General features: G+C 37.9%; 1 protein-coding gene across 5 annotated transcripts in view; it reads left to right on the top strand.

The window, feature by feature from the left end:
- Positions 1-22,478, top strand: part of INTS9 (integrator complex subunit 9) — a 110,284-nt gene that overhangs the window by 16,557 nt on the left and 71,249 nt on the right. The window contains exons 2-4 of one of the 5 annotated variants that reach the window (XM_067039992.1): positions 3,815-4,401; positions 6,887-7,006; positions 15,188-15,315. In XM_067039992.1, coding sequence (XP_066896093.1) covers positions 15,251-15,315 — 65 coding nt within the window. In that variant the 5' untranslated portion in view covers positions 3,815-4,401; positions 6,887-7,006; positions 15,188-15,250. Of the gene's footprint in view, positions 1-3,814; positions 4,402-6,886; positions 7,007-14,071; positions 14,348-15,187; positions 15,316-22,478 lie in introns of those variants that run through there. The other 4 variants (XM_059071338.2, XM_067039991.1, XM_067039993.1 and 1 more) reach the window with 4 other exon arrangements.

Raw genomic sequence — 22,478 nt, 5'->3', positions numbered from 1 at the left:
TTTAGTTTTGACCCGTCTTGTAAGGGTGTAGTGGTACCTCACTGTGCCTTTAATTGATATTTCTGTAAGGACTTATATTTAGCATCTCTTCATTTGCCATCCATATGTCTTCTTCAGCGAATGCCTCCTCACATATTTTACCCATTTTTATTGCATTGTTTGTACTGTTGTTGAGTTGTAAGAATTCTTTTTTTATAAAACAGATAAAAATGATAGGCCTTCTCTGGTGGCGCAGTGGTTGAGAGTCTGCCTGCCAATGCAGGGGACACGGGTTCGAGCCCTGGTCTGGGAAGATCCCACATGCCATGGAGCAACTAGGCCCGTGAGCCACAACTACTAAGCCTGCGCGTCTGGAGCCCGTGCTCCGCGCAACAAGAGAGGCCGCGACAGTGAGAGGCCCGAGCACCGCGATGAGGAGTGGCCCCCGCTCGCCACAACTAGACAAAGCCCTTGCACAGCAACGAAGACCCAGCACAGCAAAAGTAAATAAATTAATAAATAAATAAAAGAAATTTTTAAAAACAAAAAACTTCTAGTTAAAAAAAATCATATTTTTTTAATGTGAATTTATTTTCTAAGTTAAAAATGGTTACATTAAATCAATCAATGAGGAAAAATGAGGCTCTTCTGATAAACACAAAAATCTGAAATCAAGGGTCAGGGAACTACCTTCTTCTTTAACATTGAATTTATTTGTGGGTTTTTTAAAATAAATTTATTTTGGGCTGTTTTGGGTCTTTGTTGCTACACACAGACTTTCTCTAGTTGTGGCGAGCGGGGGCTACTCTTTGCTGCGATGCGGTTGCTTCTCATTGCAGTGGCTTCTCGTTGTGGAGCACAGGCTCTAGGCGCTCAGGCTTCAGTAGTTGTGGCTCACAGGCTCTAGAACGCAGGCCCAGTAGTTGTGGTGCACAGGCTTAGTTGCTCTGCGGTATGTGGGATCTTCCCGGACCAGGGCTCAAACCCGTGTCCCCTGCCTTGGTCGGCGGATTCTTAAACACTGCGCCATGAGGGAAGCCCAATTTATTTGTTTTTTACTTTGGCCGGAGTTGTAAGAATTCTTTTTAATTTTCTGTTTTCAAGTTCTTTATCAGACACGTGTTTTGTGAATATTTTCTCCCAATCTCTGAGTTACCTTTCGTTTTAAGGGTGTCTTTTGAAGAAGTTTTAAATTTTGATTAAGTTCAATCTCTAAGTTTTCTTTTCATGTTCTTGTTCTTTATCTAATCTAAGCAATCTTTGCTTAACTTTCCCTCTCTTTTTCTAGAATTGCCCTATCCTATACAGAATCCATCAGTTGCATGTGACTATTAAACAATAAAATTTAAAATTCTATTTTATTTTAATTAATTAAACTTTAAATTAAAAGCTGATACTTGATTCAGTTATTGAGGAAATTTTAAGTATGTTCAGAAGATCTAACTAAAACTAAATTTAGAAAAGAAAACTTAAAATGACTTTATCATAGGACTTCCCTGGTGGTCCAGTGGTTAAGATTCTGTGCTCCCAATGCAGGGGGCCCAGGTTCAATCCCTGGACAGGGACAGGGATCCCACATGCCACAACTAAGAGCCTGCATGCTGCAGCTGAAAGATTCCCATATGGCACAACTAAAGATCCCGCACACCGCAATGAAGATCCGGCATGCCGCAACTAAGACCCAGTGCAGCCAAATAAATAAACGAATTAATTAAGTAATTAATATTTTTTTAAGAAAAGTTAGGGACTTCCCAGGCAGCTCAGTGGTTAAGAATCCTCCTGCCAATGCAGGGGACACAGGTTCGAGCCCTGATCCGGGAAGATCCCACATGCCACGGAGCAGCCAAGCCCGTGTGCCACAACTACTGAAGCCTGTGCTCTAGAGTCCGTGCTCCTCAACAAGAGAAGCCACGGCAATGAGAAGCCCGAGCACCGCAAGGAAGAGTAGCCCCGCTCAACTAGAGAAAGCCCGCGCACAGCATTGAAGACCCAAAGCGGCCAAAAATAAATAAATAAATTTTTTTTAAAAAGTCAATTCACTTCCCCCACCTTAACAAGTCAAATTGTTGTTGTTGGTTTTTAAATGACTATCATTAGGAAATGCCACATTTTTTAAATGTTAAAATATACTAGCGTACAACTTCTCCGGGATATGGAAATGACTGTCTGACTGTCGGCAGTCTTAATTAACTAATTGAATGCTCTCCCTTCTTGGTCTGTTCCAAGCTGTCTGTCTTAGAGGTAACCTAACAGGGGTTAGGTAGTGGTTCAACAGGGAAACAGTATTGAGGGAGAAGTTTAAAAAGAAGACTAGAAAAAACTATAGTCACTTTTATTGCTAAGATTCTTGGATTTTTTTTTTTCTATCCAACTATCCTATCCATATCAAATCTGTTGCTCTTAGTATAATACACTGTTATAGTTTTTCTTCTTTCTAACATATTAGTGGAATGATTTAAGAGAAAGTATTTGGAACTTGTACTCGTTTGAGTGCAAAATCAGTTTGTTATTAACTGGGTGACCTTGGTCCTTGACAATTGAATTGGTGTCGATAGTATTTACTTCACTCAGTTTTGGGGTAAGAGCTAATTAAATATTGGATAGAAAATATTTGTCAATAATTCTTATTGTTAGTGAAGGTAATTCATACAATATTTTCAATTCCTACTCCTTTCTAAGCAAGTGTCTACTTTTATTTTTAGAATTCCCTTTCAAGTGTCAGCTTTGATGTGTATTTTTATGAATATGTATGTTTTATAGATATAACTATCATATTAATATAACATTTCTGGTAATCAGATAATTATCAATATCATTTGAAAATCTTCTCATAAAATTAAAAAGCTTTGCTGAATCTTGTTAGAGAAGTGTTTTACCAAACTGCAAAAGACTAGAAAGCATCAAGGAGTTTATTAAAGTTACTAACGTAATCTCAAAAATTTAGAAAAATCTGAGAGTTAGTTTTGTTTCCTTCCTCCAAGGCAATATCTTGTTGAATCATGAGGTAGCAGTCTCACTTTATTTCATTTCCATTGCCATGTCAGTAGTTGTAAGTGTTGTTCACTTTGCATCAGGACACATATAGTATCAAAATGAAAATCATGAACTATTATCACTAGTAGTTCCTTGAAAATTAACAAGTATACCTAGCAAATGCTATACTAATACTAAAATATCCATTAAGATCTCTTAGATTTTATTTTTGTACCATGAGACTTTTGTCATAAGGAAAGGAGCACTACAAATTTTGACAATAGTAGGAAAGGTATAGTTACATAATTCTCATGTCTGTGCAGAGGTGTCTGATAACCATACAGAAAAGACACTCTTGGCCTCATTACTAACATTAAATACACGTTAATAGTTTGCCTTTTTTTTTTAGTTTTTAGATCAGATCTCCTTCCTCCTCTCCCCGCCTTTGACATAAGTTGTATCTAAAGCTAAGATCCCCAACCTTTACTTTTCCTCCCTCTCCAGAGGTTACTACTTTCTTCAAGTTGACATGTATCATACCCATATGTGCTTTTATTAGTTTAGTATATGTTAAGGTGTGTGTATATTCAGTATTATTAGGTATTGCCAAATTATCCTCCAGAATGATTGTACCAATTTATACTACATTTTGACTACATATTTCCAATACATTGTATTATTAGTCTAATTTTAGCCTATCTAAATTGTCTTATTTAGCCTATCAACTGTTCTCTTATTTTGCATGTCCTTGAGTCTAATGATACTGAGTTCTTTATATCTTTCTTTTTTGACCACTCTTGTTTTCCCATTCTGTTGGGGGTTTTTTGTTTTTGTTTTTTTTCTTTTTGGCCGCACTGCGCAGCATGCCGAACTTCCCCGACCAGGAATCCAACCCATGCCCCCTGCAGTGGAAGCGCAGAGTCTTAACCACTGGACTGCCAGGGAAGTCCATTTCTGTTGAGTTTTTAAATCTTTTTATTGTTGTTGATTTGTATGAGCTTTTTATACTGAATAGGTTCCCAATGCTTTTTTTAATAACACATAATGGAGATATCTTCTCTCAATCTCTGGCTTGTGTTTTCACTCTGTTAATGGTGTCTTTTGAAGATTTTCAAAGTACCATAGTCAAATATATGAATCTTTGTCTTATAGTTTGTGCTTCTTGTCTCTTAAGAAATTCTTCACTATCCCAGAGTGATAAGGTATTTTCTTCTTTTTTTTTTTTTTTTTTTTTTTTTTGGCGGTACGCGGGCCTCTCACTGTTGTGGCCTCTCCCGTTGAGAAGCACAGGCTCCGGACGCACAGGCTCAGTGGCCATGGCTCACGGGCCCAGCCACTCTGTGGCATGTGGGATCTTCCCGGACTGGGGCACGAACCCGTGTCCCCTGCATCGGCAGGCAGACTCTCAACCACTGTGCCACCAGGGAAGCCCCTGTCTTCATATCTTAAGTATTTAAGTCATCTGGAATTAATTTTTTTGTGTGGTGTGAAATAATTTTTTCCAAATAGGTTAAAGACTTTCCCAGCACCATATGTTGACAGTGGTACTTTTATCATATGTCTTACACATGTATGTGCCTCTTTTCTGGACTGTTTATTCCTTTTCCATTGGTCCATTAGCTATCTTAGTGCAACATCCTACTGTTAATTACATTATAGTAAGTTGTAATACCAGAAAACTTAAATCCTCTCTAATCATTGTTCTTTAATATTTTTTAGCTAATCATAGCCCTTGACTCTTTCATATGATTCTTAATTTCCATAAAAAGCAGATTAGTGAGAAGTGATTTTTTCTTTTTTTTTTAGTAGAGAGATTTATTTTAAGGAATTGGCTCACTTCACTGTAAGAACCTTACAACAGTGTACTTCCAAGTCCTCCCTCCCATTCTTTGTGCAGTGGTGCTCACACATTTTATTTTTATACATGTTATAAATTCCACAATACATTGTTACCATTTTTCCTTTAGACAGTTAATTATGTTTTTAAACAATTTTTAAAAGAAAAGTAGCTTTTTATATTTTCATTTATTTTCACCATTTTTAGAGTTCTTCACTTTTTTTATAGATTCTATTATAATATTCCTTCTTTCTAAAGAACTTAACATTTTTGTAACACAGTCTGTTGGCAATGAATTCTCTCACCTTTTATTTGTCTCAGAGTCTTTTTTTTTTTTTTAGTTAAGTTTCCCTTTGTTTTTTACCTTTTTTTCTTCCAGTTTTAATGAGATATAATTGACATACAGCACTGTATCAGTTTAGGGTGTACAGCATAGTGATTTAACTTACATATATCACAAGATGATGACCACAGTAAATTTAGTGAACACTGATCATTTCATATAGGTATAAAATTAGAGAAATAGAAAAAACATTTTTTTCCTTGTGATGAGAACTCTTAGGATTTACTCTCTTATCAACTTTCATATATAACATAGAGCAGTGTTAATTATATTTATCATGTTCTACATTATATTCCTAGTACTTACTTACCTTATAACTGGAAGTTTGTACCTTTTGATCACCTTCATCCAATTCCTCCTCCCCCCACCCCCACCTCTGGTAACCACAGATTTGATCTCTTTTTCTATGAGTTTGTTTGTTTGTTTTGAAGTATAATTGACCTATAACTTAATTCGCATTACACAACACAGTGATTCAGTATTTCTATATATTTCAAAGTGATCACCATGATAAGTCTAGTACCGTCTGTCGCCATACAAAGATATTACATAATTATTGATTATATTCTCCACACTGTATATTTCAAACCCATGACTCATTAATTTTGCATCTGGAAGTTTGAACCTCTTAATCTCCCTCACCTATTTATTTCTATTTTTAGCAACAGTTTATTTTCCTTTCCAATTAACATTATTTTTAAGGAGAGTTTTATAGGTTTTTTTAAAGTTTTTATATGATTTTATACTTTTTTTATTTTATGATACATTTAATTTTTTGCCATATGAATGTATTCTCATTTTAATTCTTATTACTTTTACTGATCATTCATGGCTGGCATGTAAGAACTCAGTTTTTGTACATTGATTTTTTTTCCATCTAGCAGTCTTGATGAACTCTTGTATTAGCTGTAATAGGTTTCCTTCAGAATGTCTTCTAATAATATCATCTGTGGACAGTGACATTTTATTTCTTCACTTCTAATCATTTCATCCTTTATTTTTCTTGTCTTATTGCATTATATATCATTTCCAGTATAGTATTAAATTTAAGCAGTCATAGTGGGTATCCTTTTGTTCTGACGTTCAGGGAACTGTTTCTTATGCTTTATCATCAACTATGATGTAGGATTCGGCTAGAACCCTTTATTAGATTAAGGAAATATTTTTCTGTTTATAGTTTGGTAAGAGTTTTTGCCTTTGAATTGATGTTGAGGTTTTGTTGTTTTGTGTTTTTTTTTTCCGGTACGTGGGCCTCTCACTGTTGTAGCCTCTCCCGTTGTGGCGCACAGGCTCCGGGATGTTGAGTTATTTAAATACATTTTCGGAATCTTTTAAGATTTGTTTTTCCCTATATTCATTTATGTGTGAATTATGCTGATAGGTTTTCTAATGTTGTGCCAGGAAGCAAAAGCATTACATAAAAATCAATTTGCTAGGGCTTTCCTGGTGGTGCAGTGGTTGAGAGTCCGCCTGCCTATGCAGGGGACACGGGTTCATGCCCTGGTCCGGGAGGATCCCACATGCCGCAGAGCGGCTGGGCCCGTGAGCCGTGGCCACTGAGCCTGCACGTCCGGAGCCTGTGCTCCACAACTGGAGAGGACACAACAGTGAGAGGCCCGCAAACTGCAAAAAAAAAAAAAAAAATCAATTTGCTAGACATAATCTTTTTAATGTTGTATTTGAATCAGAAAAAACCAAAGTCTATTCCACTGCCAAGGAGAAAAGAAAACTGAACCTCTTTTCTCTGTTCATAGGTCTCCACAGTGAATATATGTGTTGATTAAATAGAAAAAGGAGAAAAACAGGAAAAAAATGGTGATGTCATTTACAACTTACTTCATTAACACTCTTGCCTGTAAAAGAGTTCCTTTGTGGTATGTACAATTCTCCTGAACAAGATTAAAGAGCTTTTGGCATTAACTCAACCTAAAGATTATAGGTTACATTACAGATATTTAAAGGTGATTTCAGCAGTAAAACTGCTTTAGAGTGAGAGAATCTTATCACCTTTCTTTGGCTTGTTTCTTTTTTTGAATGGAAGGGAAAACCTAACAAAAGAAAATTACTGCTTATGATGGATTGCAGACATATTTAATCATTTAATCTTTGCTTTACCTTATATTAGCCAGCTAACTAATTTTCTTTGTTCACTAGCTTATAAATTTCAGTCTATATTCTTATCAACCCAAAGTATGGCCTTTTAGAGCACATCATCTCTGCAAATTTTTCTTAGTCTCTGACAATTCCTTTCTCTCTGTGTAGCACAGCATGCTGTGGTGGTGAAGTGTACTCTCTCTGGATCTCATTCGCCTCGGTTCAAGTCCTGGCACGGCCTTTACAGCTTTGGGACCTCATAATTTCTGTGCTTCATTTTCTTCCTCTGTAAAATGAGAATATAGTTCCTACCTCATAGCATTCCTGGGAGGATTAAAGAAATTAAGTGTAAAGTTCTTGCAGAGTGCCTGACATTTAATGAATACCATATCGTAATAACTATGTATATTATAATTATTTTAAATAAGACTAGGAAAGAGAACATATATGGTGTTTTAGTCCATGGTTCTTTCTGCAAAAGACAGACTTAAATATTTCTCAAAGGCAATTCACTAAAATTGAATTTGCCATATGATGAAATTGCCAAATTTACCAAATGTACTAAGTTGCCAAATTCTTTATTTTTTTTAATGAGATATAGTTGATTTGCCAAATTCTTGTGTTGTTGTTTTGTGGTTTTGTTTTGTTTTTCGGAAGTTTACAGTAATTCATACTGCTTTTGAAGATTTCTGTGAGGCTAGATTGGCTGGTTGTCATTTTGTGTTCATAGCAGCTTTTTAAGTGTTAGATTTGCTGAAATCTGAGGTCATAATGTGAGTCTTCTTAGTAATAGTTGTAATATTCAGAAATACATTTCAAAATCAGTAATCAGAAATCCCCAAGAGCTACATATGAAAGGAGTACTAGAAAAATACCATTTGCTTGCTTAAGAGGTCAATAAGGAAGATTGTCTGTGCAAGGAGCTTGTGCCAGTGCTTTGAGAGTGTGAAAGTCTGATTTGTATGCTCCGCTATAAGTACGAATATTCAAGCTGAGAAATCAACTTAAAGATTGATCTCAAGGTATTTCTTGGGGACCTGCCTCAACCTGTTCTACATAGAATCCCCACAGATGTAGCCCACCAAAGACGGGCTCACCATCCAGAATTTTAAAACAACAGTAATGAAATCCACCATGACTTAGAATCAGCAAACATAACAAGACTTCCAAGAACTTCAGACAATTGTACAATCTGATGGAGATTCTAAAATTAAAACGTTAAAATGATCAAAGACATATATGAAGATATCAAACCTATAAAAAGAACAAGATGCTATTTAAAGAGAACTTCTAGATATGAAAAGCAGTCATTGAAAAGTTGAGTTAAATAGCAGACTTGACACCAATAAGAAAGAATTAGCAAATTAACATAGAGCTGAGGAAAGTATCCAGAATGCACTGTACAGGGCTAAAAAAGCAAAATGTGAAAGGATAATTTAGTTACAGAGACAGAGAGTAAAATGAAACATTACAGTGAATATTTAATAGGCATTCCACTAGTAGAAACTAGGAAGAATGGAGGAGAAATGGTATTCAAAATGATAATGACTGACAGTGTTTTTCACAGTTGTCAAAGATGAGTCTTTATATGTTAGAAGTATAATCCCCCCCCAAAAAAAAATCATACCAATGTACATCTTAATGAATGATCAAAACATCAATGGCAAATAGATTTTAATAGCAACCTATAAGGGATTACCAGTTAGACTGGAAGCAGATTTCTCATCAGCTATGATAGATGCCAGAAGACAGTTGGATTCGTATTTTTACCGTTCTAAGGTAATTTGCTACCCTATAATTCCACCACCATCACTGTTGAGGAGTAAATTCAAAATTAAGAAATTTCCAGACTAATAATTACTAAGAGTTTACCTTTTGAACACCATTTAAAGGAAGTAGACTAAAGGATGTATTTCAGGAAAAGGGGAATTGAACCCAAGAAATGGGATACAAGAAGGATTGATGAACACAGAAATTGGTTAAAATGATGGTAAATAATCATTAACTGTGAAAAATAGTGTAAAATAATTCATTGACTCTATAATACTATTGTTAGGACATATCTTTCTTTTATTTACATAGCACTGAGGGAAAAAGCAACACTGAGAATTGAACCATGACTAGTTGCTTTAATGATGGTGTTGATTAGTACATGAATCTGTTACACAAACTTCTCTTTCCTTTTAAATTTCTTTTATCCAGTCCAAGGAATTTGGCAGTTGCCTTCATGTGCATTGCTTCAAATGTGATAGGGAATCCTTTTGTACATATCTTGGTTACGGACCATAGCAAAGTTTCATCTATTTGTAAATAGCTTCCATAGTAGAAAAAAATCAGTAACAACTAAAATTTGAGAACTCAAGAAATAACAGGATAACAATATTATTGAGAAATACAGAGGTAACTAGAAGAAATAGCTGTAAGAGTCAAAAGTAGTTGCCTCTCAAATTGGTGATTCATTTTTAACTGTGTGTGTATATGTGTAAAATTTCATTTAAAAAAAACAGAAGACTGTTGACTGAAGGAAAAATTGGTATAGCTATATTATTTAGAAATAAATCTAGAAATAGATTTTTAAGACAAAGAGCATTACATAATGGTAAACCATGCACTAGTATTAATCCTGACCATTATGTACCTAGCAATATAGCCTCAAGGTGTATAAAGCAAAATATGACAGAATTACAAAAAGAAATTGCCAGTTTCCTGTCTCCTAAGACTCAAAGTAGGTAAGGATATAGGAGATTTACATAAGATAATAAACTTAATCTGCTCTGTGTACAGCAATTAGATTATATATTTCCAATTTTCATGCACACTGGATCATTTGTAAAAATCAGCTATTCACAGTGTACAGACTTACAAAGCAAGTTTCAATAAATATCAAAAAAGTATTATAAAATCTATTCCCTGCCCACAAGAAAATTAGAAATCAGTAACCAAAAGATAACCATTTCCACCTTTATATTTGGAAGTTAAACCAAACACGCACACACACACACACACACACACACACACACACCACACAGTTCTTTTGTAGCTCAAAGTAGAAATCACAATAGAAATTTCATTGTATTTAGAAATGGGTAAATTGAAAACACAATGTAAACTTGTAAAATGTATCCAGAGCATCACTTACAGGGCTGTCTGAATGCGTATTTTAATCAGCTACACATCCAACTGCAGAAATTTTAAAAAGTATAACAGATAAAACTTGAAATAGAACAATAAAACTCAGAGCAGAAATTAAATAGAAATTGAAAAGCAAACATATATTTATGTTAACGATAATTGACTTGTTGGTCATGAGCTAAAGGAATACAACATTTTAAACTGTAAAGGAAGAAAAAATAAAATTAATAAAAGAGAAAGCAGTGCATTGCTCCTGGCTCAGAGAAATGTTATTGTATAGTAAAAATGGCAGCATTCACTAAATATATAGATTAAATGTAGCTAACATGTACATCCTTAGAAATTGAAGTCTAGTCATTCTAGCTTATTTTCAAATATTACAAAGTAAAAACTTTACAGCATTGAGGTGAAAACAAAAAACAAAAAACCAGTGGACAGAATAGAGATTTCAGAAATATATTCAAACTACTAAAGGACTCAGGTGTTGAAAATCAAGGATAAGTTAAAGGTGAAAGGAGTTGCCTTTAATGAAATCTGCAAGGACATTTAGGAAAATGGACTCATGTTTTTGTCCCAGCTGTGCATAAGAGATCAGTTTAGGACTATTTATGAAAGCAGTATTTTCAGAGATCAGATTGGTTTGTCAGCATAATAGCTATTCCTCAGAAGTGTGTCAGCATCAAAAGGAAAGCAACAAAGAGAAAGGCAGAATATGGATAGTTGTTAAATCTGAGTAATTGGAGTTTACTGTACTAATTTTGCTTACTTGTATGTTTGAAATTTTCCATAATAAAACTTTTTCAAATGAAAGTAAGAGAATGAGAAATATATGTACTAAGTATAACTGATAAAAATTTTTACCCCAAAAATATAAACAGTGCTTATATATGTTAAGCATATGTAAGTTCTGACACCAGATTTATTCAGTGGTAAAAAGAAATCAACAGGCACATGAGGAAATATAGATAATAAATTATTAGAAAAATCAGCAGCTTTGTTGTTAAGTAGAAATAAAATTAACATGAAAGCACTGCTGTGTGCTTATTAAGCTAGAAAAAATAAAAATTGTAAAACCTTATGTTGGCTACAATATTCGCTTCTTTACTCAGTAGTAACTGTATCTTCCTGGAGGGAGAACTAGCAATAGAAAAATATTTGTAAAATTATTCATTCACTTTACCTAGTCTTATGGGATACACAGATGTCTAAAACATTAGTGAACGCCACACAGAATGGAGTTTCTTCTCTAGACCTCTTCAGCCTCTTAATGATTTTATAACTATAGCAACAATGAGCACATACTATGTGTCAGGTTCTGTATCTATTCATTTAGTCCTCACAACTTTAGGAGGGTAGCTTCTATTACTGCATCCTACAGATAAGGAAGCTCAATTTTGGCGAAGTTAAGTAACTTTCCCAAAATGACACAAGGATGAGCACAAGCAAGATTTGAGCCGAGGCAGTCTTACTTCAGACTCCCTGCTGTAAATCCTTTCTTCAAACTGCCTCTCAAAACTAATTCCTGGGCTTCCCTGGTGGCGCAGTGGTTGAGAATCCGCCTGCCGATGCAGGGGACATGGGTTCGTGCCCCGGTCCTGGAAGATCCCACATGCCGCGGGGTGGCTGGGCCCGTGAGCCATGGCCGCTGAGCCTGCGCGTCTGGAGCCTGTGCTCCGCAATGGGAGAGGCCACAACAGTGAGAGGCCCGCCTAGCACCAAAAAAAAAAAAAAAAACTAATTCCTTTATCAAGTAGTTGATTTCCTGTCTAGGCCCATTTAATTGCTCCTAGATAGCTGCTACTAACATGTACTAACGTTACAGAGGCATTGTGGTGTAGATTCTAGATGGTTTTGACCATAATGCTGATGGGAATAAGCAGTGAAACAGATCTTCTGCTATATTCCTGATGACATTGTACAGAGGCACAGCCTTTTTTGGAAAGCATTTTGGCAGCATATTTCAAAAGCCATAAAATGCTCATATTTTTTGACCTAGTTAATGCCACTTCTGGGAATCCTCTGAAGAAACAGTCCAATATGGAAAAAGCCTTGAGCACTAAAGTTATCACCACGGCCGTGTTTGTAATAAAGCAACTGAAAGCAGCCCTAAATGTTCAACAGTAAGAAAATAATTAAACAAGTGATGGTATATTTACTTAGGCAGCCAATAAAGATGAAGTGATATGCAACATAGACAAAACACAGCCATGAATCTTAAAAGCAGCATACAGAGCAATAGGTGCACTAAAATTATAGCTTTTACAAATACGAAAAAAGACAGGGACTGTAGAAATGCTGTGGGTAATATTTTTCTTTCTGGTATTTTTCAAATTTTGTGTCATTTATTTCTAATTGCAGAATTAAAGTCACATGATTACTTAATGTGTTTGTGTATTAGTCCCTAACTCTCGCTAGATTATAATCTGCCTGGTGACTGTAGGCAGCATATTAGAAACGTGCAAAGCTCCCCGCTGGAGCCAGGGAAACTTCGGGAACCTTGCCAGGTGCCTCATGTACTGGGGACAGTTACTCTGTGCCTCAGCAGACTGAGTTGACCCACAAAGTGAGCGGTGCACTTGGGGAAGCACAGGTGGGATCTGTGGAGTCAGGAGACCTTGCTGTGTGTCTTTGGCTCTCTCTTGTCAGACCAGCCCCTCAAACTGTGTAAAACTCAATTTCCTGATCCATAAAATTGGAGCTAGTGAGATCAAGGTCTGGCACTCTTTCAGTAGGTGCTCTGCAAATGTTTCTCCCATTCAGTTATGGCCCTTATAAAGTGTTCCTCACCTTTCTTTATCCTTGGACGATAAGAGCAAATGTAAAGTCTGTTGGCTAACTTCCTTTGCCTGAAGTCTTTTGAGCAGAAGCTTTTACATGTCCGTCTTCTGTCTTCTGCTGCAACTTGTTATCCATGATTTAAAGATGAAGATAAAAAAGATTTTGTCATTCAGTGTGACTGGTTAAATTTTCAGTTTTGTTTTAATCATATTTTTTTTTCTGATTATAAAAGTATGGTAAATGCTCATTGTCAAACGTTTGGAAAATGCAGAAAGCTGAAAGGAGAAAATTACACCATAATCTTTAAACCCAGAAATAACCATTATATACATTTCATTTATTTTCTTTTTAGGTTTTTCTGAGTATCTGATTTTTTTCTTTATAAAGGAGAAATATAGGAAAGTCCTCTGTCATGTCTGGGGCAGGTTTAACAGGGTGCTTTATGTTCATTTTGAGATAGTTTTTCTTTAACAAATACGTAATTCTTAGATAGGGGTAAAGACCAAGCCAGCAATAGGGAACCAGATGGAGAAGGGTGGGGTAGGAATAGCTCTGTCTTGATTAGTAGGGACATTTTTCCTGTAGTTCTGATACCTATCAAAGAATGAACTTAGGTAAAGAATAATTACCCAAATCATGCTTCCTGGATTTTTTAGTATTTTTTTTGTTACTGTTTTCATTGTAAGTAACCATGTACCCTTTCAGGCCATGAGTTGTGAATTATGGATTGGGAAATATAATTATCTTTCACAAACTTGGAATAAAGAAGCTCGCAAGGGACTTCCCTGGCAGTCCAGTGGGTAGGGCTCTGCGCTTCCAGTGAGGGGCTATGGGTTCGATCCCTGCTCGGGGAACTAAGATCCCACAAGCCATGCAGTGTGGCCAAAAAAGAAGGTTGCAAAATACTCACAATTTCTTGGCTCCGGACCTTTTAGAACCTGCAGTTTTAAAAACTCATCAGTTCCTGTAATGTCTTCTGGAGAAAATTAGGAAATTTATCCAGTGACAGAACCGACGAGCAACGACGACTTCACGTGCGCTGCGGCGGCCGTGTGGGGACAAAAGCACTGGTGTCGCGCTCCCCTGACTTGTGCTTGAATCCGAAAGAGTGTGTCTGTCAGGAGATGGGAACCATTGACTCCTCCATCCTCTGGGCTTTGCTGTTCAAGGGAGGCTTCTACGGAATGAGGAAGAGAGAAGTGGGAGAAAAGGTCTTTTCCCTCTTCTTTCATTCATTGTCCTCAGAACAGCAGTCGAATTATGACACAGGGTCCATGCCATGTAAATAATTTTCAGTGTGGCGTATCTGTCATCCCCACTCCATTGAGGAGGACCTGAGGGATGTTTGAGGTCAGTGTGCTGGTTTACCTCATCAGTCCCCTTTGAATAAGCCTTTGTGGCTCGTGCCCCTTTGACTTCTGAGGACTGCGGCCACAGGCAAGAGGCTTTTGATTGGTTGGGAACGGGTGTCCCTCACTCCTGCCTACTATCTGCACGCCAGGGAAGTCACTTGTCCTTTGGAGTCATTTCTTCTGACAAGGCTGAGCCATCACCCCCTTACTGATGCTTGTTTGTTAACCCTTCCCGAGCATTTCCTCTTGGAGGAAAGTCACCCAACTTATTTACAGAGGAGCAGACCTAACCTGTAGCACACTTTGAGGTTCCAGCTTAGAATTTTATTGACTTTACACAGTACTTAGGTCTGACAGGACAGTGGGAATTTGCAAGTGTCATGTGAGAGTGGAGCAGAAAACTACAGCCAGGAAACCTTCTGTTTAGAATAACCTTGGCCCCTCCAAAACTCTACTTGCCTGAGATGTAAGTTGGTACCCCACGAAGGACTGGGTATGATCTGAGATTTTTGAGGATGCTGAATGCTAGGGGAAGTGGTATCCAACGCTGTAAAAGGGAGGAAGCCATATAGAAAGTTAGCTGAATTTACACAGTGCTCTAATGAGAGAAGGTGATCAGCTTTATTTAATTCACTTTATTTTTTAGGCTTTTTCTGTAACTGGTTATTGACAAAAGTGATTTGTTTGTTTGTTTTTCAGTACTGCCTGTCAGGGCACCCTACCTTACCATGCAATGTGCTCAAATTCAAATCAACCACCATTATGCTGGACTGTGGACTGGACATGACTTCCACCCTCAATTTCCTTCCTTTGCCACTTGTTCAAAGGTATGTGCTGACGCATCCGAGACAAAATGAGCTTTGGTTTGCTGAAAAATGGTACACAATAGCATCAAGATGACCAGTACCCTGTGTGTTGTGCTAAGTTTACTTTGTTCCCTTAAAAATGTTCTTCATCAAAGTAGTTTCCTTTGGCTGGGTTGATGGAAAGTGTTGTATTGATTTATTGATTGACTTCTTTATTATAACTTCTTCTGAGCTTCTGTTAAATGTTCCAACTAATGTTCCTCACTGCAACTCCTCAGTGCAAGTGAGGTCATATATATTTCATCTTTCTTGCTAATTCATGTAGGAGCTGATAAGTGGTCAACTGATGAGCCCCACGAATTGAATTTTAGAATCATTTAACTGCCTTTGCAGGGACTTGACATCGTAGAGCCTGACATTTCTTTTCGATAGGTATCTATGCATTATTTTCATACTAGTCAGCTGTAGGTATCATAGAGTCTTACATGAAGCCAAAGTTTTCATACTAGTCAGCTGTAGATATCGTAGAATCTTACATGAAGCCAAAGTCCATGTCTTAAAGTAGACAGATTACCCCAGGCCTACAGGCAGCACTGTTTACTCTTACTAAGACCTCGTCTAGGAGATTGGTTTTCCAGCTTGCTGTTAGTTAGAAGCAGTACTTTATAAGAGGAGTGGGTAACTTTTTGAAGCAGATATACTCCCAGCAGCAAAAAGTGATACCGCATGAAGGAGGGGAGACAGAAAAGCTATCTAAAGCAGATTTAAGAGCTTAAAAGCATAACGAGCTAGTTAAACCATCTAACATATCTCATTCACTGCTGAAGACTTCACTGTGTGCAATGATTATTCATAATGATAGCCCCGTGAACCATCTAGGAAAAGTATAATTAAAAATCAACGATTGACTTTTTTCAGAGATAAGGGATACAGTAAGGTGATGGGGACAAGGTCAGTTAATTCCAGATTACATTTTATGCATAGCTGATAAAATTCAGTTATAATCACATCCTGGACTTAGAAATACTTTTACCATCCATAGATATTATCCAGAAGAGGGAAAATAAAAAACGTATTTAGAGTTGATTTAGGAACTATAGGTGTCATATATATTTCTCAACAAAAATGACTGCATGTTTTTTATTAAAATAGCCTGATATCATTGTCTATTTCCTTCCAAAGATTAAGATGTTCATTCACTTGGCGTTAAGAATCTGCAGTGTCCTAGACCAGGGGATACAGACATGAACAAGACAACTTTTCTTTCCTCATGGAATTTATAGTCTGTCAGGGGAGAAAGAATCACACGGTTGAAGATTTAATTATACTTGTGGTACAAAAAACAGCTATATACTTGTGATGATTACTAAAGAAAATAAAATACAGGGTGTGCTGAGGGTTCCCAAAAGGGGGCCTGCATGCTCTGCGGGGTCATGAATCATCTAGGTGTTCAAAACCTGAGTTGGGCAGACAGTCCTAGCTACATGTTTTCCCTTTCCTGTTCATTCCTGTCTTTACCTAAGTCTGTATTCTCAAGTGAATACAGAATCCACTTCTACTCTCTCTTCCCCTTGTCATTGTTTTTCTCTCAGAGGGCGGTTATACTAATGGGATGATTAGCAGCCCATGGCAGTTCCTTACAAAAAATTGTCTTCATTTGCTCAGGCCAGAAACCTTGGAGGTCCACTTGGCTAAAATAGTATCCCCAGTCCCTCTCTATCCCCTCATCCTGCTTTATTTGTCTTCAGAGCACTTCTCATTACATCATATATACATACTTGGTTTATATATTGTCTTTCTTCTCCACTAAAAGGTAAGTTTTATAAGGGCAGAGATTTTGTTTCCTCTCCACTGTATCCCCAGTGCCTAAAAGAGTTCTTGGCTTGCAGTAGCTGCTCCGTAAATATTTGTCATAGGAATGAATCCCTTTGTCTTCTCTGGATTTCAACCCTTCTCTCCTTCTGCATCATTTCGCTGTTGTAATCTTTCCTTTATCTTGAATCTTTCCATCTTGACTCAGTCCTTCCCATTTAATTATGCTGTCACTTCTAACTTAAAATGGAGAAAAAATAATGAATCTTTTTAACCTTCTCTCAACCCCACTTTTCCCTTCAGCATTCCTAACTCCTTCCCAGTCTGCTTTGCCCACACCAACCACCAGAACATCTTTTGGTAAATCACAAATGACTTCCATGTCATTAGCTATAGTACGCATTTGTCATCCTCACCCTCCTTAGCCATTCAGCATCACTCTCCTCCATGATAATGCAGTCCTGGTTTTCATTACTTCTCTGAATCTTTCTCTTCTATCTACTTTGGAGATTCATTTTCCTCTAACTGTCCATCACACATGAGAATTCTTTAGTATTCAGTGCTTGGCCACAGAGGCTCCACCAAGGGAATTTAATAAATGCTCAGAGGGACTTCCCTGGTGGCACAGTGGTTAAGAATCCGCCTGCCAAGGCAGGGACATGGGTTCGAGCCCTGGTTCGGGAAGATCCCACGTGCTGCGGAGCAACTAAGCCCGTGTGCCACAACTACTTAAGCCCTCGTGCCTAGAGCCCTGTGCTCCGCAAAAAGAGAAGCCACCGCAATGAGAAGCATGGATACCGCAACGAAGAGTAGCCCCCACTCGTCGCAAGTAGGGAAAGCCCACGTGCAGCAGCAAAGACGCAACACAGCCAAAAATAAGTAAATTTTTAAAAATAAAAAATAAATGCTCAGGGCCTCGATAACCATCCAGACAATAACTTACAAATGTGTATTTTTAGTTAAGTTCCACATGTGAGTTCCACATTCATAAATCCAAAATGCCTACTCAGTTTCTCTCCTCAGATGTGCCTTTGAAAGCACTTCAGAACTCACCATACCCCAAGCTGAGTTTATGATTAGACTTGGTCCGGAAGAGGAGAGTACACCCTCCCAGACCTGGTTTCCCCCCATGCTGCCCTATCTTAGGGAATGGCACCCTGTTATAAAAGCCAGAGAGCTGGGAGTTCACTTAGATGCCCCCTTCCTCGCGTCCCACATCCAGCCTTTCATTAAGCATTGTCATTTTTCCCTTCCAGGCGGCTCTAGAATCCAGTTACTCCTCTTAAGTGCTACTGTGGTAGTCATCTTCCTCTTTTACAGGCATTACTGGTAAAGCCTCCTAACCAGTTCCTTCCATTCTGTTCTTGCCCCTGTCTGAATCCAGAGTCTTCTTTTTGTGTAACTTTTTATTTTGAAATTGCTTCAGATTTACGGGAAAGTTGCAAGAATAGTTACAGACAATTCCCAGTTTCTCTTACCAGTTACTGACATTTTATCACATTTGCTTTATCATTGCCTCTTTATATTACATACGCATGTAGTTTTTTCTGACCCATTTGAAAGATAGATACCATGCTCCTTTGCCACCTAAATACTTACGTGCCTGTCTTGTAAGAAGAAGGATATTCTCTTACATAACCACAGTACAATAAAGAAAATCAGTTAACGTCGATACTATACTAGTATCTGAGCTGTGTACCTTATTTACATTTCCCAAGCTATACCAGTTCATATTTCACTGCAATACCTTTTATAGCAAAAAAAGAAAAATAACTTACTGGTCTAGGATCCAGTCCAGATCACACATTGCATTTGGTCACGTCTTTAATCTCCTTTAATCTGGAAGAGTTTCACAGTCCCTATGCCTTTCATGACCTTGCCATTTTTAGGAGTGCAGGCCAATTATTTTATATAACATCTTTCAATATGGGTTTATCTCACGTTTCCTCATAATTAGGTTGGGGTTACTATTTTCGGTAGGAATACCACACAAATGATGGTATGTGTTATCAGAAGGCACTTGATGTCAATTTTCTCCAAAATCACCTTTTAGAAATACAGATCTAATCTCACCTTTCACCTGTTTAAGACCTTTCAGTGGTTTTTCCATTGCTTTTAAATTTATTTATTTATTATTTTTGGCTGCGTTGGGTCTTCGTTGCTATGCGCAGGCTTTCTCTAGTTGCAGCGAGCAGGGGCTACTCTTCGTTGCGGTGCGCGGGCTTCTCATTGCGGTGGCCTCTCTTGTTGCAGAGCACAGACTCTAGGCAGGCGGGCTTCAGTAGTTGTGGCATGCAGGCTCAGTAGTTGTGGCGCACAGGCTTAGTTGCTCTGCGGCATATGGGATCTTCCCAGACCAGGGCTCAAACCTGTGTTCCCTGCATTGGCAGGCGGATTCTTAACCACTGTGCCACCAGGGAAGTCCCCTCCATTGCTTTTAGGATAAATTCCAAGTCTGTCTTGGTACATTAGGCTTTATGCCTCTCTTCTAGTATCTTGCTCTTTCTTTTCTTTCAGTTTCAAAGAAGTCTTATCTCCTGCCTGGGAGCAGTCACACAGATTGTTCCTCCAGCCAGGAAGGCTCTTCACCCCTGCCTGAACCCACCTTCCCTTAGCCTATTTAGCAGGAGCTCCTCTCTCAGATCATTTATGACTCCAGTTTCTATATGGGAAGTACAGAGAGAAGGCATTTTAGTTGGATGAGGGGGGAGGGTACATATAGGACCCTCCTTGAAATTTCATTTGGATAACCTTTTTTTTTTTAAGATGTCCATGCCAAAGCCTGGTGAGAATGGTTGGAGGAAAGTCCTGGGCCTTGTAGCTGTCTTCTTTCTTTATTCCCTCCAAACCCTGCCCCTTGGCACAGTTTCCCCTTGACTCTGCTACCATCCAGATGTCAGCTCGTTCTTCAGAGACTCAAGGAAGTCTTGAAGCTGCCTAGACCAGTCCCTTGTTAGTTAGGAGACTTTGTGGTGCCTTGTGCTGTGTGCTGCCTCATCATTCGTAACAGCTTGTTCTCTGTGTGATTACTTGACCTGTCTGTCTTCCCTAACCCCTCAGGAGGACAGGCGCGTTTTGCTCATGGTCGTATCACCAGCATCTGAGTGCTCGACACATAAATCAAGATTCATTAATGAATGAGTGAAGACGAATACCTTATCCTCCTTCAGTACTTCACCAAATGATGAGGTTGTTTCCTGTCCCTCTTTCTGGAAAATCGCCCTCTGTCTTCACCTTGTAACTCCTGTTCCCTCTCAAATTTTGTAATCATTAGGAGCAAAGTAATAAATCTCTTCCTCTTTGGTAGCTTAAAGTTTACTAACTCTTCATGGTTTAGTCGTTAACTTGTTGGACCCCAGTAACAAAATATTTTCATCTCTGTAGTCAGCATCCATTTGCCATCTGATGACACATTTGTGTGCCCTTTTATCTTTGGCGCTGTTGTTATAACATGGTCTTGCTCTACTTTGAGCATTCAGTACCATCTACTAGCAATTTCCCAAATCCAGAATAACTACAGATACTTCATAGAAGGCTTTGACGTTGTAAAAAATGTTTAGCAAGAGTTAAAACCACAATACCTGAAATTTTTACTTTTTTAAAAATTATTTTTTGATAAGCAGTGTACCATTTCTTTTTTTGTTTTTTAATTTTGTTGCGCCAGGTCTTAGTTGTGGCATGCGGGATCTTTTTTTTTTTAGTTGCATCATGCAGGCTGTTAGTTGCAGCATGCGGGATCTAGTTCCCTGACCAGGGATCAAACCCGGGCCCCCTACATTGGGAGCACAGAGTGTTAACAACTGGACCACCAGGGAAGTCCCATAAGCAGTGTACCATTTCTAATCACTTGTTGAGGACAAAACTAATTGAATCAGTCATCTGTAATTTGGAGGTTGACTTGTGTGTGTCCAATGGAGAACAGACAGGATGCATGCATGTCCTTTGATCCAGTTCTCTTTGTAAAGGGAAGTGGATATTTACAACTTCTTTTAGAGAGTTAGTGTACATGAAATGAGAACAGTATTCAGATTGCCTTGTCATTACACTTTTATTAGAATGCTTGGTTTTTTAATCTGATCTGATAGTAAATAATATTTTTTAAGAAGTTAGAAGTCTATAAGTGAAGGTATATATGTGACTATGAAATGAGATGGGAATTAAACAGCTAATGGTAATAGAGTATTTTTCTGGGAAAGCTCCCAGAGTTTTAAAAAAAAGTTTTTCAGGTATAATTTATGCCAACCAAACTTGATTCTCCTAGTAGTAATTTTCATTCTCAAGAAAGAAATCCAAAAATTCTCACTTTTTGATTAATAAAGGCAAAATGTAAACAGAGAATCTAGGCAAAGGGTATGCGGGACATCATTGTACTTACATTCCCACAGCTTTTCTATGAGCTAGTAATTATGTCAAAATTAAAAGTTACCCCTTAGGGCTTCCCTGGTGGCGCAGTGGTTGAGAGTCCGCCTGCCAATGCGGGGGACGCGGGTTCGTGCCCCGGTCCGGGAGGATCCCACGTGCCGCTGGGCAGCTGGGCCCGTGAGCCATGGCCGCTGGGCCTGCGCGTCCGGAGCCTGTGCTCCGCAACGGGAGAGGCCACAGCAGTGAGAGGCCCGCGTACTACAGAAAAAAAAAAAAAAAAGTTACCCCTTAAATTCTCACTTTTTTTTCCTAAAATTAGATGCATGTATATTTTATTCAGGTTTTTAATCTTTCCTAGAAGATTGACAAATATTCACATATCTATGTTTCAATTTGACTTTCGTACCTACCACCTAATTACAAAGTCAGAATTTGATAAACTTATTTTAGAGAGAGAATTCAGTACTACACGTTAATTTGGTTTCTGATTATAGAGTCTTTTAGTCCCACGCCCATACTTCGCCTTTAATTTTTACTTCACAGACTAATTTTGTGTTGAAGTGCTAAAAATCCGTTTGCCATCCAACTTGTACTTCTGTGTGCTTTTCTTCATATATCGCCTTGATCGTTTTTCTTTTTACCAGCATTTTTTTTTTCTCCTGAATTATTTGCATTTTCAACCTCCAGTATAATTCTTCTGGTCAACCAATAGCACACAGTTAAATCCTGAGCTTACCAGAGTGAATGATTTCTGATTCAGACTTCTTTCATGTAATGTATATGTGAAATTAACCTCACCTGCTAGAAATTACTCACTTAGGTATGTATTTCATAACACTTAGGAAAACTAGCTTCATTTTCCAGAATTGGAAACTCAAGCCACAGGTAACAAGTTGACTAATTCATTTAGAAGCAATGAATCCAGAAGGTGGACCCAAGCAGAATTCAGATATTTATTAGTGGTGAATTCTGGCTGGTAGGCAGCTTAGGTGCTCTTGTCAGACGCCCGA

The sequence above is a fragment of the Kogia breviceps genome, chromosome 8, assembly GCF_026419965.1.
Source record: "Kogia breviceps isolate mKogBre1 chromosome 8, mKogBre1 haplotype 1, whole genome shotgun sequence".
NCBI lineage: Eukaryota > Metazoa > Chordata > Mammalia > Artiodactyla > Physeteridae > Kogia > Kogia breviceps.
The sequence above is the reverse complement of the archived record's forward strand: the minus strand, read 5'-3'. Positions and strand labels throughout refer to the sequence as shown.